A 14,128-nucleotide genomic window follows, 5' to 3' on the forward strand; every position below is an offset into this window, starting at 1 on the left:
GGCTCGGTGAGAGGGCATTTGTGTCCAACAGCCCAGGACTGAGTGTTTAGTCCCTGGGTCAGGTTGCCTATCATGTATTTTGTCTCCAGAACCCCTCCAACCAGAGGTCAGATTAGCTGAGGGGCTGGCATGAAGCATATGTTGGTCTTATTACCAATTTTATTAGACCAGAGCTATCTACTAATATGGGATCTTCCTCTACTCATTAGCTGACTGGTGATACTAGAAAATCAAGGCTGAGCCCTCAGCATTTTTAGAGGAAGATGACATGAGTAACCCCAACACACAAAGTATTTATGACAAGTGTCCTCCTCAGTTTCCATTTTACCGGTGATTTGCAAGAAACGGACACTTTGTTTCAGAGGAAAGGCTAAATATAGAGACTCTCACAAACCATTCTGGCTTCAAAGATTTCCAAGTCTGGCTTTGGGCCTGCTCTTAACCGTCTGTTAACAGTTTGCTCTTTGCCAGTAATTGTCCCATGGGGACAAGTGAATGAAGAGAAATTGCTAAGGCTTGAATGGATCTTGGTGACCACTCTGCCCTCCAGCCAGCTTTCCAAAGGGCCACGTATGCCTGGACGTGTCCTCTACTTGTCAGCAATGAAACTTGGTGCTAAATGGGAGGCCTTGCCTTGTGCGGAGGGTCTGCTTCTGTCTGGATCTCCCGGAGGAGCTGGAGATTACTGGAGCTCAACTCATGGTCATGGGTAGATGGGATTAGGCTAAGAAGAGGCAGGAGATCTGCCTGGGGTGGGAGTTGGGAGAGGTTGTTTGTACTACTTTATGCAGAACTCCATACACTGTGACGACAGTGAGCACTTCTGTCTGCCTTCATTTTCTCCTGCATGATCTAGATGAGAAGTATTTCTGTTTTCACATCCATTTATTGCAAGTACTGTGCTGGATTGAGTTTCCTGCAGTCTATAGAGTGAGACAATCTGCCCCTCATCCCAGATCTAGAGGAATGACTTTAGTCAAAGGAAGAGGAGAGTTGAGTCCACATTTTTTTCAATCTGTGGCTGCTCAGCTCTCTGTTGCAGCTTTGCTCTCCAGTATGGACCTTGCCAAAGACCCCTTTGTCATCTCAGAATAGGATTTTTGACAGTCTTAAGTACAGCATTGGCAACAGACTAACAACAAAAAAATCTTAATAACTAAAGCATTAACTGATATTAACCACGGGATTAATGGGTTAGATAGAGTACTCTAATTTAGTAGAATCTTTATTATCTTCCTGCCCACTGCAAATTTTTCTGGGATGTCAAAGGTTTATATTGAAAAAAGAAGAAAAATTAAAGTGATGGAGTTCATTACATCATTCACATGCAAGGTAGGAGAAATTCAACTTCTTATCCTAGTCCCATTCCTTAATGTTTATGCAGGCTGGATGAATTCTCAAGGCTGCTTACCTTCCCAAAGAGGGAGAAAGTTATTTCTAGCAATGTCAGGAATCAAGGGGATTCTGTAGCTATTTGTCAGGGGAGTGATTGTGAGCTGAAGGACAACAAATTCATGAAGACATAAACAAGGTGCATGAGATGGCTTGGGGGCTGGTGGGCTGTATCGCAGCAGTGATACCTCTGAAATAGGGGAAATATCTCAGACGGAGACATCCATGGGAAAAGTGGTACAAAAGCTGGATCATAGTACAGTCTGGGGTAGTTTTCTTCCATTTGTACATCATTTCTGTGAGAGAGACAGTCAGGCGTCCTAGTTTTTAGCCACCTGTTGAGGAATCAGATGATGAGAGAGACTGAATAGCTATGCCTGACCTCCCCACACAGCTGGGAGGGAGGCCAACACTTTTGTGCATCTTCTTCTTTGGCAGTTGGGGAAAGGTGTTTAAGATGAGCTGTCAGCTGGACCTTTAGGAGCTGAACAACTCTGGTGGGCTTTTGGTTATGAGTATACAGGCTCTGGCACCACATAAAGCATCTCTCCAGTCATTAAAACTGCTGATCTTTGTAATTTCTTCATTGCTTTTTCCTCAGATGTGGGTAGGGGGGTCACTGGGGCCGACAGGGAGAGGGGTGGAGGAGATGGCAGTGAGGGTGAGATGGGATGGTTGGTTGATGCGGCTGCCCTTCTGCTGGGAGTCCCTCCCGAATTCCATGCCACTCTCCTGCTTAGCCTGATAGCTCCTCCAAGTTCTCTAATCACCTTCTTGCTGTAATGAGCCTCTCATCTCACTGATGGAAATCAGGGTATTTGGTTATGAAAGGGACACTGTTAATAACACGATCTCTCTCTTCCCCACTCCATCCCCCACTCCCCCCCTGCCAGCTCCCCTCCCAGCTCTCCACACAATTCTCTCAATTAACGATAGGCAGAAATTAATTTTTCCCCTGGACTGAAACAATTGCTTGGCGGAGGATTGCCAGCTCGCTCCAGATAGGGACCTTTCCCAGCAGGGCCCAGAGAAAGGAGGAGAGACCGAGGCGATAAGCAGGGCCCTATCAGCAGCCACAGGACGCAGTAATACAAATGTTATCCTTAGAAATGTATTTAAAGAGGATATGTTTATAATTCGAAGGGGATTGTCAGGCTGCTCCCCTCCCCCTCCCTGCAGATCCACGCTTGCTGCCGTCTTCTTTACCATGAAGTGCTCTCAACCCTCCGAAAGGCTTGGCAATGTCAGCACCGCAGGCTCCCCTGGCCACAGCACAGGGTAGGAGGAGGGGGTACCTGGGTGCAGTGCTGGGAACGGCTAAGGAAGGCCACAGCACCCAGCACAGAAAAGCCAGGGAAGGCAGCAAGCAGGATCCGCTCAAGGGGCAGGGGCTTGCAGCAGGTCTGCTGGGGTCTCCAGCAACAAGAGGCAAGGGCCAGGTAAATACGCTCTGCAGAAAGAAAGTGGTGGTAGGAACAATGAGCAAGTGCGTGGAGATAAGGGAGGAGAGCCCTAGCTGTAGGCTGGTCTGGAGGGCAGGGGGAGGTTAAGTGCAGCATAAGGCAGGGATCTATCTGCTGTTGCATGCAGCTGTGTTCCAGTCACACTTGTGACAAAAAATGCTGTCCTCTTTGTTGCTTTCTACACATTGATGGAACACGTATGCATAATAGCTTCATGTTTAAAAATAAGCTGCCCAGCCCAACCTATGGGTGCCAGCCAACCTTCAGGGCTACTCCAACGAGCATGCCCCTGGCTGAAACACCCAGCCTGGTTCACACATCCAGTGAGTAGAGCACCTTCGTCTTCCCCTTGAATAAGGAACAACAATGCATCCAATGAGGCCTTCTGGCAACCCCTGCTTGCTTAATTTATACAGACTTGTGACATGCCCTGCAGCCCTATATTATATAGACCTGCTGCTCTTTGTACCAGTTGATCTCACTGCAACAGGCAGATAATCGCAACATGCAGGGACAGCAGGAGAGAAGCAAGAGACTCCACAGAAAACCTTAAGGAAGCAAACCCTGCAATCATAACTGCAAAAGGCATCATTCCATCCTCCTTGAGGCTTCACCAGTCCTTCTGGGTGATCCCCACTTGACTGTGCTGGCTTGCTTTGAGGCCTATGGCTTTTGAAACACTGCTTGTTCTTGCTGAGGGTGAGCTAGCACTCAGTGTCTGCCACCTGAAATTAACATCCACGATGTTCCAGCCCTCATCAACATCACTGCTGCCACTGCCAGTTCTCTGCTGTCCATGGAGAATGTGTTTCTTTCCTGAACATCAAAGCATCCTCAGGGGATTTAGTTGGGTCCCTGAGGCTGGCTGGGAGACAGCTGAGTGCCCCTCTGGGTGGCTCAGAGGCCACTGTTGTTACACCAGCAATGGCAGGTAGACAGGCACTGTAGTAACAACGCAGACCATTCCGCTCCTATAGAAGTCCTTGATCTATTGATAAATTAAGCAAAATTGTCAAATAAAATGCGATAGATAAGAGATGAGTAGTTTCATGACCAGACTCTCAGTTGCAAGACCAAGGAGGTTCTTGTAATTTGTTTAGTGATTCTTCAGTTCCTGCCTTGCTTGTGCTCAGTTTCTCTTTTTATTTAGTTCTTGCTTCCAAGTTACAGCATTATTAGCGTCTTGCTTGCCATATTTAAATATCTTTTCTGTGGAAGAATCCAAGTAAAACTGATTTATCTTAATTTTTAAAATTTCTTTCCTGAAGAACTTTGCTTCTGTAATGCCTTGTTTTTTGCCTGTCACAGTAATAATCATATTAGGTTTATATTGCCTCACACCTATATTTACAATGTACTCTCCATAGCAGTCAGGAATTTGACTTGGCCATGTCAGCAGGAGTGGCACCTTGTCACAAGTTGTGACCATGTACCTCACACATGGTCATTGCTCAGCCAGCTGCTAGCAGCCACAAAGTCCCCATGAATCCTGACTGAGGTAGGCTCTGCACCTCTGTTCAGTGCTCAGTACACAATACTGGAAAGAATGTGGCCCTGGTGCACCATGTTTCACAGATCTCCTGGCTCCCCTCCCTTCATTCTGTCTCCACCATGCAGACTTTGCCCATTCTCTTCCAGATGTGTGACGGCAGGCAAGCAGTCCCAGAAGGTATGGAGCATCTCTGTGAAAGGCATGGCAGCAAGGATGGAGGAGGTGATTTGATAGCCCCCGCTGGCCTGCCAGCGCAGGGCAGCAGTGTTAGACCAGAGAAGATCTGATTCAGTGAGTCTAAAGAAAAGATGCATGTTTTAAAATAAAAAATTAATTTATTACTGTTAAGTGTGAAAATCTCTTCCATTTGCTGTGTGCAAGTGAAGTTTTTTGGCCTCATGCAGAGATGCTGTGGGAAAACAGTAAGTCCTAAAAGCCAGCCCACATTTAAAAGGACTAGCTTGACCCACTGGGTGATTAAAATGCAACATTTACAGACGGGCCAGCCCCACTTTCTATATTATTTCAAGTTCATAGCTAGAAAGTTCTATTAGACATCTCCCCAGAGTGTACTAGGGTCACTGGAAATTAAGCACAGGTCTGTCACAGGACACTGAAATACAGGTCATCTCTAATTCTTGGGATTATCAGAAATCTTTCAAAGTCCACATTAAATCTACACCAAAGATGCTGGTGGCAGATTACTCAGAGGAACATAAAAGTAGACCTGAGTTTCGCTTCACCCTCAAAGACAGCTGAGAACCAGAGTGTATTAGGCAAACACCAGCTGATGGTGGTAAAACAGTAACCAGAAATAAACTGATCCTCTCTGTCCCGCAGCCATTGGCAAGAATCCCGATGTTGGCCTGAGAAAGAGCATTGACTGTAGAGAAAAAACATAGCTACTACCATGTCCCGTAAAAGAATGCAGACAGGATATCTGCCCTGCAAATGACAGCAAATCACCAGCAAATAAACCCACCATATTTTAGTGGTTTTATCTCTTTCCCCGCTCCTGCGCTGGCTCCCTCAGCAGTTTGGTTTCTCCTCCGGTTCCCAGCGCTGCCAGACAACTGTCTCAGATCAACCTGCAGCAGTACTGATGGTGTTGTGGTAACCTCTGTCACAGGTGAGCTTGTGGGGACTCCTGCTTCCAGGGCCATGGGAGTCACTAATTTGAACTGTGGCTGGCTCCTTCGGCAACACCTGTGGAATAACACTAAGGTGTGAAGCTGGGGTGGGACCATTGTGTGAAGGAAGGTCACAGAACTGTCTCTGCAGTTGTCTGGTGAGCTTGAGCTCCTGTATTGTAGTTTCAGGGTTCTCTTCATGCCGTTCATTCCCTTCCCTCAGCATCTCTCACTGTTGCCAATCTAACAATCCTCAGTGAGGTTATGGAGCCACCTATGCTGGTGATAGTAGTACTTGTCCCCTTTTTCCTCATATTTGGTAGTAATAAAATATTCTTAATTGGTAGTGGTATGCCCAGGCACCCTACCCAGAAAGGACTGAGGCTACTACTAGAAGGCAAGATCAGTTGCATGGCCTTTACTAGCAGCAGTTCCCGTGAAGCCAGAGACACAAAACGTTAGGAAGAGAAGCTAAGATTTGTGAGCGTGTTGGCTATGGTGGCACTGTCCTCCCTAGCCATCTTCTTGGGGCTGATATTCCCTGATTGTACCACACACACATGGCTGCAGCTTATGTGATGACCTCCTCCCCTCCCTGCCATCTTCATCTATCTTTTGTCTGGGCTGGGCTGTCCACGCTGAGCCAGCTCTGTGGCAGTCACCTCACAGAGATGTCCACGTTGGTGCTTCAGGTGCTGTTTAAGCTTGGACGGTGTTGGCAGTTGGGAAGCTGGGCTTTGAAGGTGTCTGAGGGAGCATTCTTAGAAGAAAAGTAGACACAGCCTGTTGGTCACACCAAGACGCGGTGGGGTTTTTTAGCAAAGACACACAGAGGTCTCTCCCTCCGGCCCACGTATACCTGTCTCTGGTAAGGGCTGGATCTCGGAGCCAGGGTACATCCCACCAAACCCACCCAGCTTGACCAAACCGACAGCCTGAGCCTCTCCAAGGCACAGCTCGGCAGCCAAAGCCTTCAGCAACTCCTTCCGGGTGTTGGGGTGGGAGGGAAGCGTGGCGGTACAGCCTTGTCCACCATGCACTTCTTCACTCCCTCCCTTTCAGCCCTGTCCTTTCTCAATACCCAGGAAAGATTAACTCCTCTCCGCGCACCAGAGAAAGTTATTATCATTAATGAAGAATTAAAAGGGAGCGATTAATAAAGGGCCCTTATCTGGCAGCGAGGAGGAGGCTGGACAATGGGAGGAAGATGGAGAAAATGAAAAACAATAAATATGAAGCGTAAAAGGAGGCGAGCACTGCTCCCACTTGTTAGATCGCAGCTGCATCTCCTGAGGGGGGAAGGCTCCAAATTGCTAATTACTGCCTCTGAAAAGACCTCGCTCTGATATGTTTTCTGCTGAAAGGTTCCCATTAATGAAGCAGCGATGATGCCGTTTCCCTTTGACTTGCCTTCAATTCCCTCCCTGAGCTTCCTCCCAAGCCGGGAACAATGAGGCCCTGGGAGCTGGCGGCTCCCACAGGCCTCGCAGAGACTAGGCCGGGGGCAGCCGAGTGAGGGGAGCCGAGCCGGCTGTGAAATATGGAGGGGGGAGATAAGGCAAAGACAGAGGAAAGAGGCTCACTCCCAGGAGCCCAGGGAAAATTTGCAGTTATTATGAAGGAGATGAGACAGATTAAAAGCCCTTGTGTTCTGCGCTGCCCTTTTATTTAGTGGCTTCATCTCTGAGATGAAAGAAGTTGGAAATGACTTTCTCCGCGTTTTGCTGCAAGAAGCTTCACGGCACATTTTTTGACTTTATTCCTCCCTTTGTCTCTTGTCCCCTTTCTGTCTCTCTTTTTCCTTTTAACCCCTGGAAGGTTTTGCTGAGAAGCACCATGGGACCAGGCAGAGCATTTGCTGAGGTACAGCAGTGACCCCTCTGCTCTCCCCGTCCTGCCGGGCTGTCCCTCTGCGGCTGCCCGCTGGAGAGGGAGCTGGGCCATGGCACTGCCACGCTGCGCTGCCAGCAACCAGCCCAGCTTCCCCTCCTGGACACCTCCAAAACGTCCCTCACTGCTAACATCTCCTCTCCCATCTCCAGGTCCAGCAACAGTTCAGCACTGGAGACCACAGCCTCTGGGCAGCAAAGAGAAACCTGCACGTACAATGCCCAGTGACCGATAACACTCCAGTTGGGTAAGAGTGCTGAACATTTTGAATCCCTTGAGCATTTCAAAAGCAAAACTCGTGCTGAGGAGACAGGCCAGTTCACTTTGTTCATGCTGGGAACCTGCAAACTGTGCAGAGAGTAAATAATTTGCCAGGGACGTGGGATGGAGTTGAGTGCAGGCAAGGATTCAAAATTTATGGTCACTGGCCCGTGTCAGAGTGAACCTTGTAAGACAGGACATAAATACCACAAACTGTTCAAAACCAGTTTGGCACAACTGCTTCGTTACATTTTTCCAACTCCTATTCCCAGTTTTCTGATTTTTCCCTGTACACATCAATGCTCCTTTGCCGCACCCTTTTAGTTCTTGGGACTCTAGCAGCTGCAAAAGCAGCTTCACCCTGTCTTTCCCTTTTGCCCTAACCCTGTCCCAGAAAACCAACCCCATACACCAGGCTGTTGCCTTTACTCAAGCCAAACACTGCCAACATCTGCTGAAATTTCTTTAGAAGTGTTGAAAATGGCAAAAAAATTGGATAGGTAAAGTGCACATCATACCAGTTGCAAAACAGTGTGTTGACCAACAGAAACAGCAGAGAACTAGTTGGGAAAATGAAGGGAAAAAAAGACAAATTAGAGTGGGCATCTGCTGCCATCTCCCCAGGACATCCAAACGCAGGATTTCTTGTACACAATTGTTTGTCTGATTTGTTATCCTGCCTGGAACAGTAGCCAGTACCCAGGGCTTGAAATGAAGGGGTAAGAAGCTCTGAAGTGGATGTTTACAGAATAACCTTCCCATCAGGGGAGTTTCTTTCTAACCCAGACATTTTGTAGCTGTTTTATATCCTGAAGCATGAAAAAGGATTGCAGCAGTGAAACAGGATTAGATTTTAGGAGGGATTGGCTCTCAGATCTGAGAGTAAAAAGAAAACTCCTGTATTGCAAATAGGAAACTGGCAGGGAAGAAAAAATACTGCAGGCAAGTAGGGTAGTTACTGTCACGGAAAGAGTTAAAAAGACAAAAGGACAGAATTTTACAGACAAATTGGTGAGCAGAAAGTAACTTAAATGAAGTCAGCTATTGGAAGTGGGATAAAAATGATCTACCTAATGACCGTTTTTCTTCTTTTAATATTTCTTTTCCAAGGAAATGTCTCAGAGAACTAAAAGGTAATGAAAATGTTAACGTGACAGCTCAGACCAACATAAAGGACTAGTTAGAGAAACGACATGTAGAAAGCTCAGTGAAGCAAAACTACAGCTATCGTATTGGGGTGTAGGAATCAACAGCAAACTCAAGGATTTGGTGGTTTTTGAAGTATCTTGACAAACTAGGGAGGGTGCCAGAGGACTGAGGAAAAGCAAGAGCTGTACTGTTTTTTTTTTGTTTTGTTTTGTTTTTTTTTTTTTTGGGGTGGTGGTGGTGGTGGGGGAGCAGGGGGGAAGCAGTGATCCTGGCAATTATCACCCTTTCAGAGTAACTTCTGATCTTGGTGACACGATGGAATAGAGGCGCAAAAAAAAAAAACAAACCTATGTAAAAATCAAAGGATAAAAGGTCTATGAGCAATAAGCAGCAGTATAGATTTATAGAGAACAAATTATGTCAGACAAACCTGATTATTTCCTTTGATTGAATTTACAAAATTAGTGAAGAGGATGCCATGAACATAATGTATCTGGGCTTTGGCAAAGCATTTGGTTCGTTGCCTGGTAAAATGTCACTTGAAAAATGAAGCAGTATGGGCTTGAATGTGAATACAGCCACCTGGGTTAAAAGAACCCAAACTAACACAAAACCCCAAACAAACAAACGAAAAAAAAGCCACCCCCCCCCCCCCAAATAACAAAAAAAACCCCAACAACAAACCACATTACGATGAGAAATAAAAGGGAATGCTAAGCAAAAGTGGACGGTGGCAGGGTCACAGCTGGCGTTACTCTGGTGGCTGCGGGTGGCGTGTGAAATGGGCAGGATGACAGGAGAGGTGCGAGGCTTGAGGAGGGGGGAACACCGCCGTGAGGTTTACTTTAGGAGATGCGTAATTTCCACCCTGATGTACGCAATTAGGGTGCCGCAGCCAGACGGCGGAGTTTGTGCTCCGAGTTCACCGGCTGCCTATTGAACAGCCCCGGCCCGACCCCCGGGCAGCTGAAGGGCGAGGGCCCGCCAGGGCGGCCCCGCCGGCCGGTGACCGCCTGTCCCGGCGCCCACGGCGGGGCGCGGCAGGAGGGCCGGGCCCGGGGGGCGGGTGCGGCGGCGGGGGCTGGCCCGGCCGTGGGGCCGCTGCGCCGCTCCGGACCCGCCCCTCAGGCGGGGCGGGCGGGGAGGAAGTGGCCCGGGGAGGCCGGAAGCGCCGCTGACGCGGGGCTGGCGGAGCGGGGCGCTGGCCGGTGAGCGGGGCCGGGGGGAGGCCCGGCGCGGGGCGGCGGGGCCGTGGGGGCGGCGGCGGGGGGCGGGGGGTGTCCGGCAGAAGCACCGGCTTCTCCTCGGGGGAGGGAGACGCTGTGGCCGGGTCCCTGAGGGCGCTCGGAGTAGGGGGGCGGCCTGCCGGCTGCAGGTGCTTCACCGGGGTGGGGGCGCGGTGTCCCTGAGCGCGGTGGGGGGGTGGGGGGTGGGGGGAGGGGTCCCGCCGCCGCAAGGCGCGGGTGAGGGATCTGGCCAGCGCTCCGGGACTGGCACGCTGACAGCTCAGAGGTGGGAGGGGTGGGATTTTTTGGCAGTAGGAGCTGGGACTCGGTCTCATACGCACAGGGTCCCGCGCGACTTGTTTTGCTCTTGGAAGTGGCGCTGGCTTGCAAACTGTCTGCTTTACCGTCTGTTTTACTCTCAGCTTTGCTGCTTTTCTACTTTTTGGAAGACTCGATCTGTTTGCCGGGCAGGCTAACCCTTCTCTGTGGCTTACCGAGAGCAGGTAGTGAACTAGTTGCAGGCTGTCATACCCTTAAGATGTGTAACAGCGCGTGTTGCTTTAATGCAAAAGATGCAACCTTAAGGCCTTTTCAGACACAGAGCACTTGACCCAACTGCTGCAGGAGTGAGATCTTTGCTACCATGGTTAGAAGAGGGATTTAACCCTTGCAAAAGGAAGGAGTGAGTGTTAGCCCAAGAAGCAGCAGTTGTCCCGCATTGGGTTCACCTAAGCAACTCCAAAGTAAGTGTGTGACTTAGTTAACGTGACAAAGGCTGTAGCATACCGTAGTCTAGTGATGTGTTGGCACTTATGTCTGGTGGTAATTGTTTGTTGTTATTTTTAGTAGTCATTGCCAATGGATGAACTGGTGCATGACTTGGCCTCAGCCTTAGAGCAGACTTCAGAACAAAACAAGCTGGATGAACTATGGGAAGAGATGGCCCTAAGCCCACGGCAGCAGCGACGTCAGCTTCGCAAGAGACGGGGTCGTAAACGACGCTCAGACTTCACACATCAGGCAGAGCATGCCTGCTGCTACAGTGAGGCCTCAGAGTCGAGCTTGGACGAAGCTGTCAAGGATTGCCGTGAAGTGCTGACAGCCAATTTCAGTGACTCTGATGACATGGCAGTGGTGAAACGCCACCCAGCTCTTAGTGCCACCCTGAGGAGCAAGCAACACTCATGGCATGAGTCAGACTCCTTTACAGAGAATGCACCCTGCCGACCTCTCAGGCGCCGACGGAAAGTCAAACGTGTGACATCAGAGGTAGCTGCCAGTCTCCAGCAAAAGCTCAGGGTGTCAGAGTGGAACTATGAGAGGGGCTGCAGGTTCAAGTCAGCCAAGAAACAGCGTCTTTCACGCTGGAAAGAAAATGCCCCTTGGACATCCTCCAGTCATGGCCTTTGTGAATCAGGAGAGAACAGGCCCTTCCTTAGCAAAGGGGGAAGGAAGGAGCGGATGGAGTGTGAAGCTGATGAACAGAAGCAGGGCTCTGATGAAAACATGTCGGAATGGTGAGATTTGGGTTTCTTCCTTGTGCTAGTCAGATGGCTTCCTTGTGCTACAGCTGCTTGTAAATCCTGTGCCTTGCTTTTAGAAGTTCTTATCAAAATTATTCAGCGCTGTTCTCTTTTTGAAGAGGAGAAATATCTCAGCTACTTCTAAACTGTATACTTTTTCCAAGTCTTTCTTGTCTATGCTGTACTGATGACCCCAACAGCTTCCTTGAAAAGTTGGCAAGCTGATAACGTTTCTGGCTTCTGTTACACAAGGAGCCCTCTGAAATGTCTGTGGCTGGGCAGCTAAAGTGACATACTGGTGTCCTGAGGTTTGGAGAGTAAATCCACCGTTGGCACTTGTGTTGTGTGATTGATAGGAACTTATCTCAGTTTCTTGTTTTTAGAATTTACCGTAAGTAGTAACAGAGAACAGACCAGATTGCCCATCCTGACCGCTAGCCCTCTGTGCATGTGCTGTGTGAACCTCAATCAGAACATCTTGTTTGCAGTTCTGCATCTCTGCTCTGGATCTGGAATAAGGTCCTTAAAGGCTAGCTATGAGGAAAATGTGGCGAGACGATAAAGAAGTTTGGGGAAACTTACATTAATTACAGGATGAGCCTGTGCAAACAATGGAGTCTGGCATGTCTTTGTGTCCAGTTTTGGAGAACTTTGAATTTGTGGCAGAATCTCATACAGGGGATGAAAATGAGATATGTAAATGTCACGGTCTGAACTTTTGTGTCACTCTTGGGAAGTTTTCCCCTTGACTGTGAATTTTATTCCTTGTATACCCAAACTGTAGAAAGTTTGGGGTAATAAAACCGCTTCTGTACAGAGAGATTTTTCAGGTTAGAAAAGAACTGCTGAGAATCAAATGGAGGAGATTTGTTAATGAATGGCATAGTGAATAGGGTTATTTATTTGCTAGTTATCATTGTGTAAGAATCAGGAGATGCTGAGGAAACATTTAAAACGAAAAAGAAAGAGTATTCTTTTTTCATGAAACGTGAGGTTTGGATTTCTACTTTGGGACATTCTGGAAGGCAGAATCTGGAGATTTATCAGGGGCTGTTAAGCATTACAGCCCAGATGGATGATCGGCTCAGGAAGTCCTTTAACTGCTGACTGCTAGAAGCTGGAGGAATATACAGAGGAAACAGTTGGTCTGTATTTGTCATGCTCTCCTGCTCTTTCCTCAAGTATCCACTGTAATAGGTGCTATCAAACAGTGGACAGTGGATTTGGAAAGTGTGTTTGATCCAGTATAATTGTTCATATGTTGAGTTCATTTAAGTGTTCTGGATGTCTAGCTCCTGCAGCTTGTCAGAGTGGGCAGGTGGCACTTGGTTATTGAGAGCTTTGTGGATAGTAGGTGGAAGTGCAAACTTCTCAAGGGTATTTTCTGGGAGACTGTGTAAAGCATATGTTGTAATACATCCTCACTGTCCTGATCCAGGGGACCGCTATTGTGTTTTTACTGAATTGGTATGATTTGTATCATACTGATACAGTAAAATCGGTAAGATACAGGTTGGAAGTAGCAAAAAAGTGGTCATTTCCCCCTACCCCTCTTAAAAAGTGGCTATTGTTTGCTTAAAAAGTGTGTGTGAAGTGGGCCTTTTCAAGAGACTAATGAATGCTTTTTTGCTACTAGTTGTGAAAAGTGCTTTTATCTTTTCAGAACTATGTGCTGGTAGTCCAGGAGAAGGAATGTGCTGAGTAGCCCCTGAATGTTGCATGTTAGTGATGATGGACTGAGAGATACCCTTACCTGATGTGGCAGTGATAGACAGTGTTCCTTGAGGGTTTTTTCGCCCAGTCAAAGTGCGTTCCATCATGTCAGACTTGAACTTAAACCAACAGGCTTTCATCCAGCCTTTATTTGTGCTAGCCTTTGAAAGAGTAAATAAACAGCTTTGTCTGGACTGTTACTTGAGGACCATGCTGGGAGATTGCTTTGTTCTCAGTTGTCCCTTGCTCTCAAGCTAATTATTGTGCGAGTGTCTGCATCAAATGTCATTTACCATCTGCTGCCAAATCCTTGGGATTCTCTTTGGAAAGCCAGGGGTTGGAATATTTGACCTCTCCGACACCACATGTGTGATCTGTGCTGTGACTCACTAGGGAGGGTCAAAGTTGGAGAGACAAATACATAAACCCCTCTTCACTGCAGAATATCCCTCATGGCAGCGAAGGATCATGCTTTAGTCTCCGCTGCTCTAAATATAGCCCTTCACTGCAAGCAGCAGAGTGAAACTGGCTGTGCTTACCTCACTCTCGCTGTGCTGTAGCTGTTTTTTCTGGTACTGTAAGAGAAGTACTTTGCACAGATGTGTGACAAGGTCATATCCTGAGGAAGGAAGAAGAAAATCGGATGCCTAGGAGAGCAAGTGGTATGGTTGTCATCACAAGCTGATGAGAGGGTAAATGACTGATAAGGCTTGTGGCACTTGGAAGCAGTCTGTGGTGATCTGGTGGCTTAAGAAATGCTTTGATACTGAATTGGTTCCACTACTGTTCATTCCTCTGGCAGTGGGAGTGTCACGAAACTAATGTGTTTTTAGGCAAACTAAGTTGTATATTCAGAACTTTTTCTTTTCTTTTTTCACCTTCTTTTTCC

The 14,128-nt window shown here is 47.9% G+C and overlaps 1 protein-coding gene across 13 annotated transcripts in view; it reads left to right on the plus strand.

Annotated features, from left to right (window-relative positions):
- Positions 1-9,916: 9,916 nt before the first annotated feature.
- Positions 9,917-14,128, plus strand: part of GPATCH2L (G-patch domain containing 2 like) — a 59,176-nt gene continuing 54,964 nt past the window's right edge. For 8 of the 13 annotated variants that reach the window (XR_005828800.1, XR_005828799.1, XM_040600060.1 and 5 more), the window contains exons 1-3: positions 9,922-9,985; positions 10,426-10,746; positions 10,850-11,520. Coding sequence is in view for 11 of the 13 variants with exons in the window: in XM_040600060.1 (XP_040455994.1) it covers positions 10,862-11,520 (659 nt within the window). In the remaining 2 variants the exon portion in view is untranslated. Of the gene's footprint in view, positions 9,986-10,425; positions 10,747-10,849; positions 11,521-14,128 lie in introns of all 13 variants that reach the window. The other 5 variants (XM_040600050.1, XM_040600051.1, XM_040600049.1 and 2 more) reach the window with 5 other exon arrangements.

Source organism: Falco naumanni, chromosome 7, assembly GCF_017639655.2.
Source record: "Falco naumanni isolate bFalNau1 chromosome 7, bFalNau1.pat, whole genome shotgun sequence".
Classification (NCBI taxonomy): domain Eukaryota; kingdom Metazoa; phylum Chordata; class Aves; order Falconiformes; family Falconidae; genus Falco; species Falco naumanni.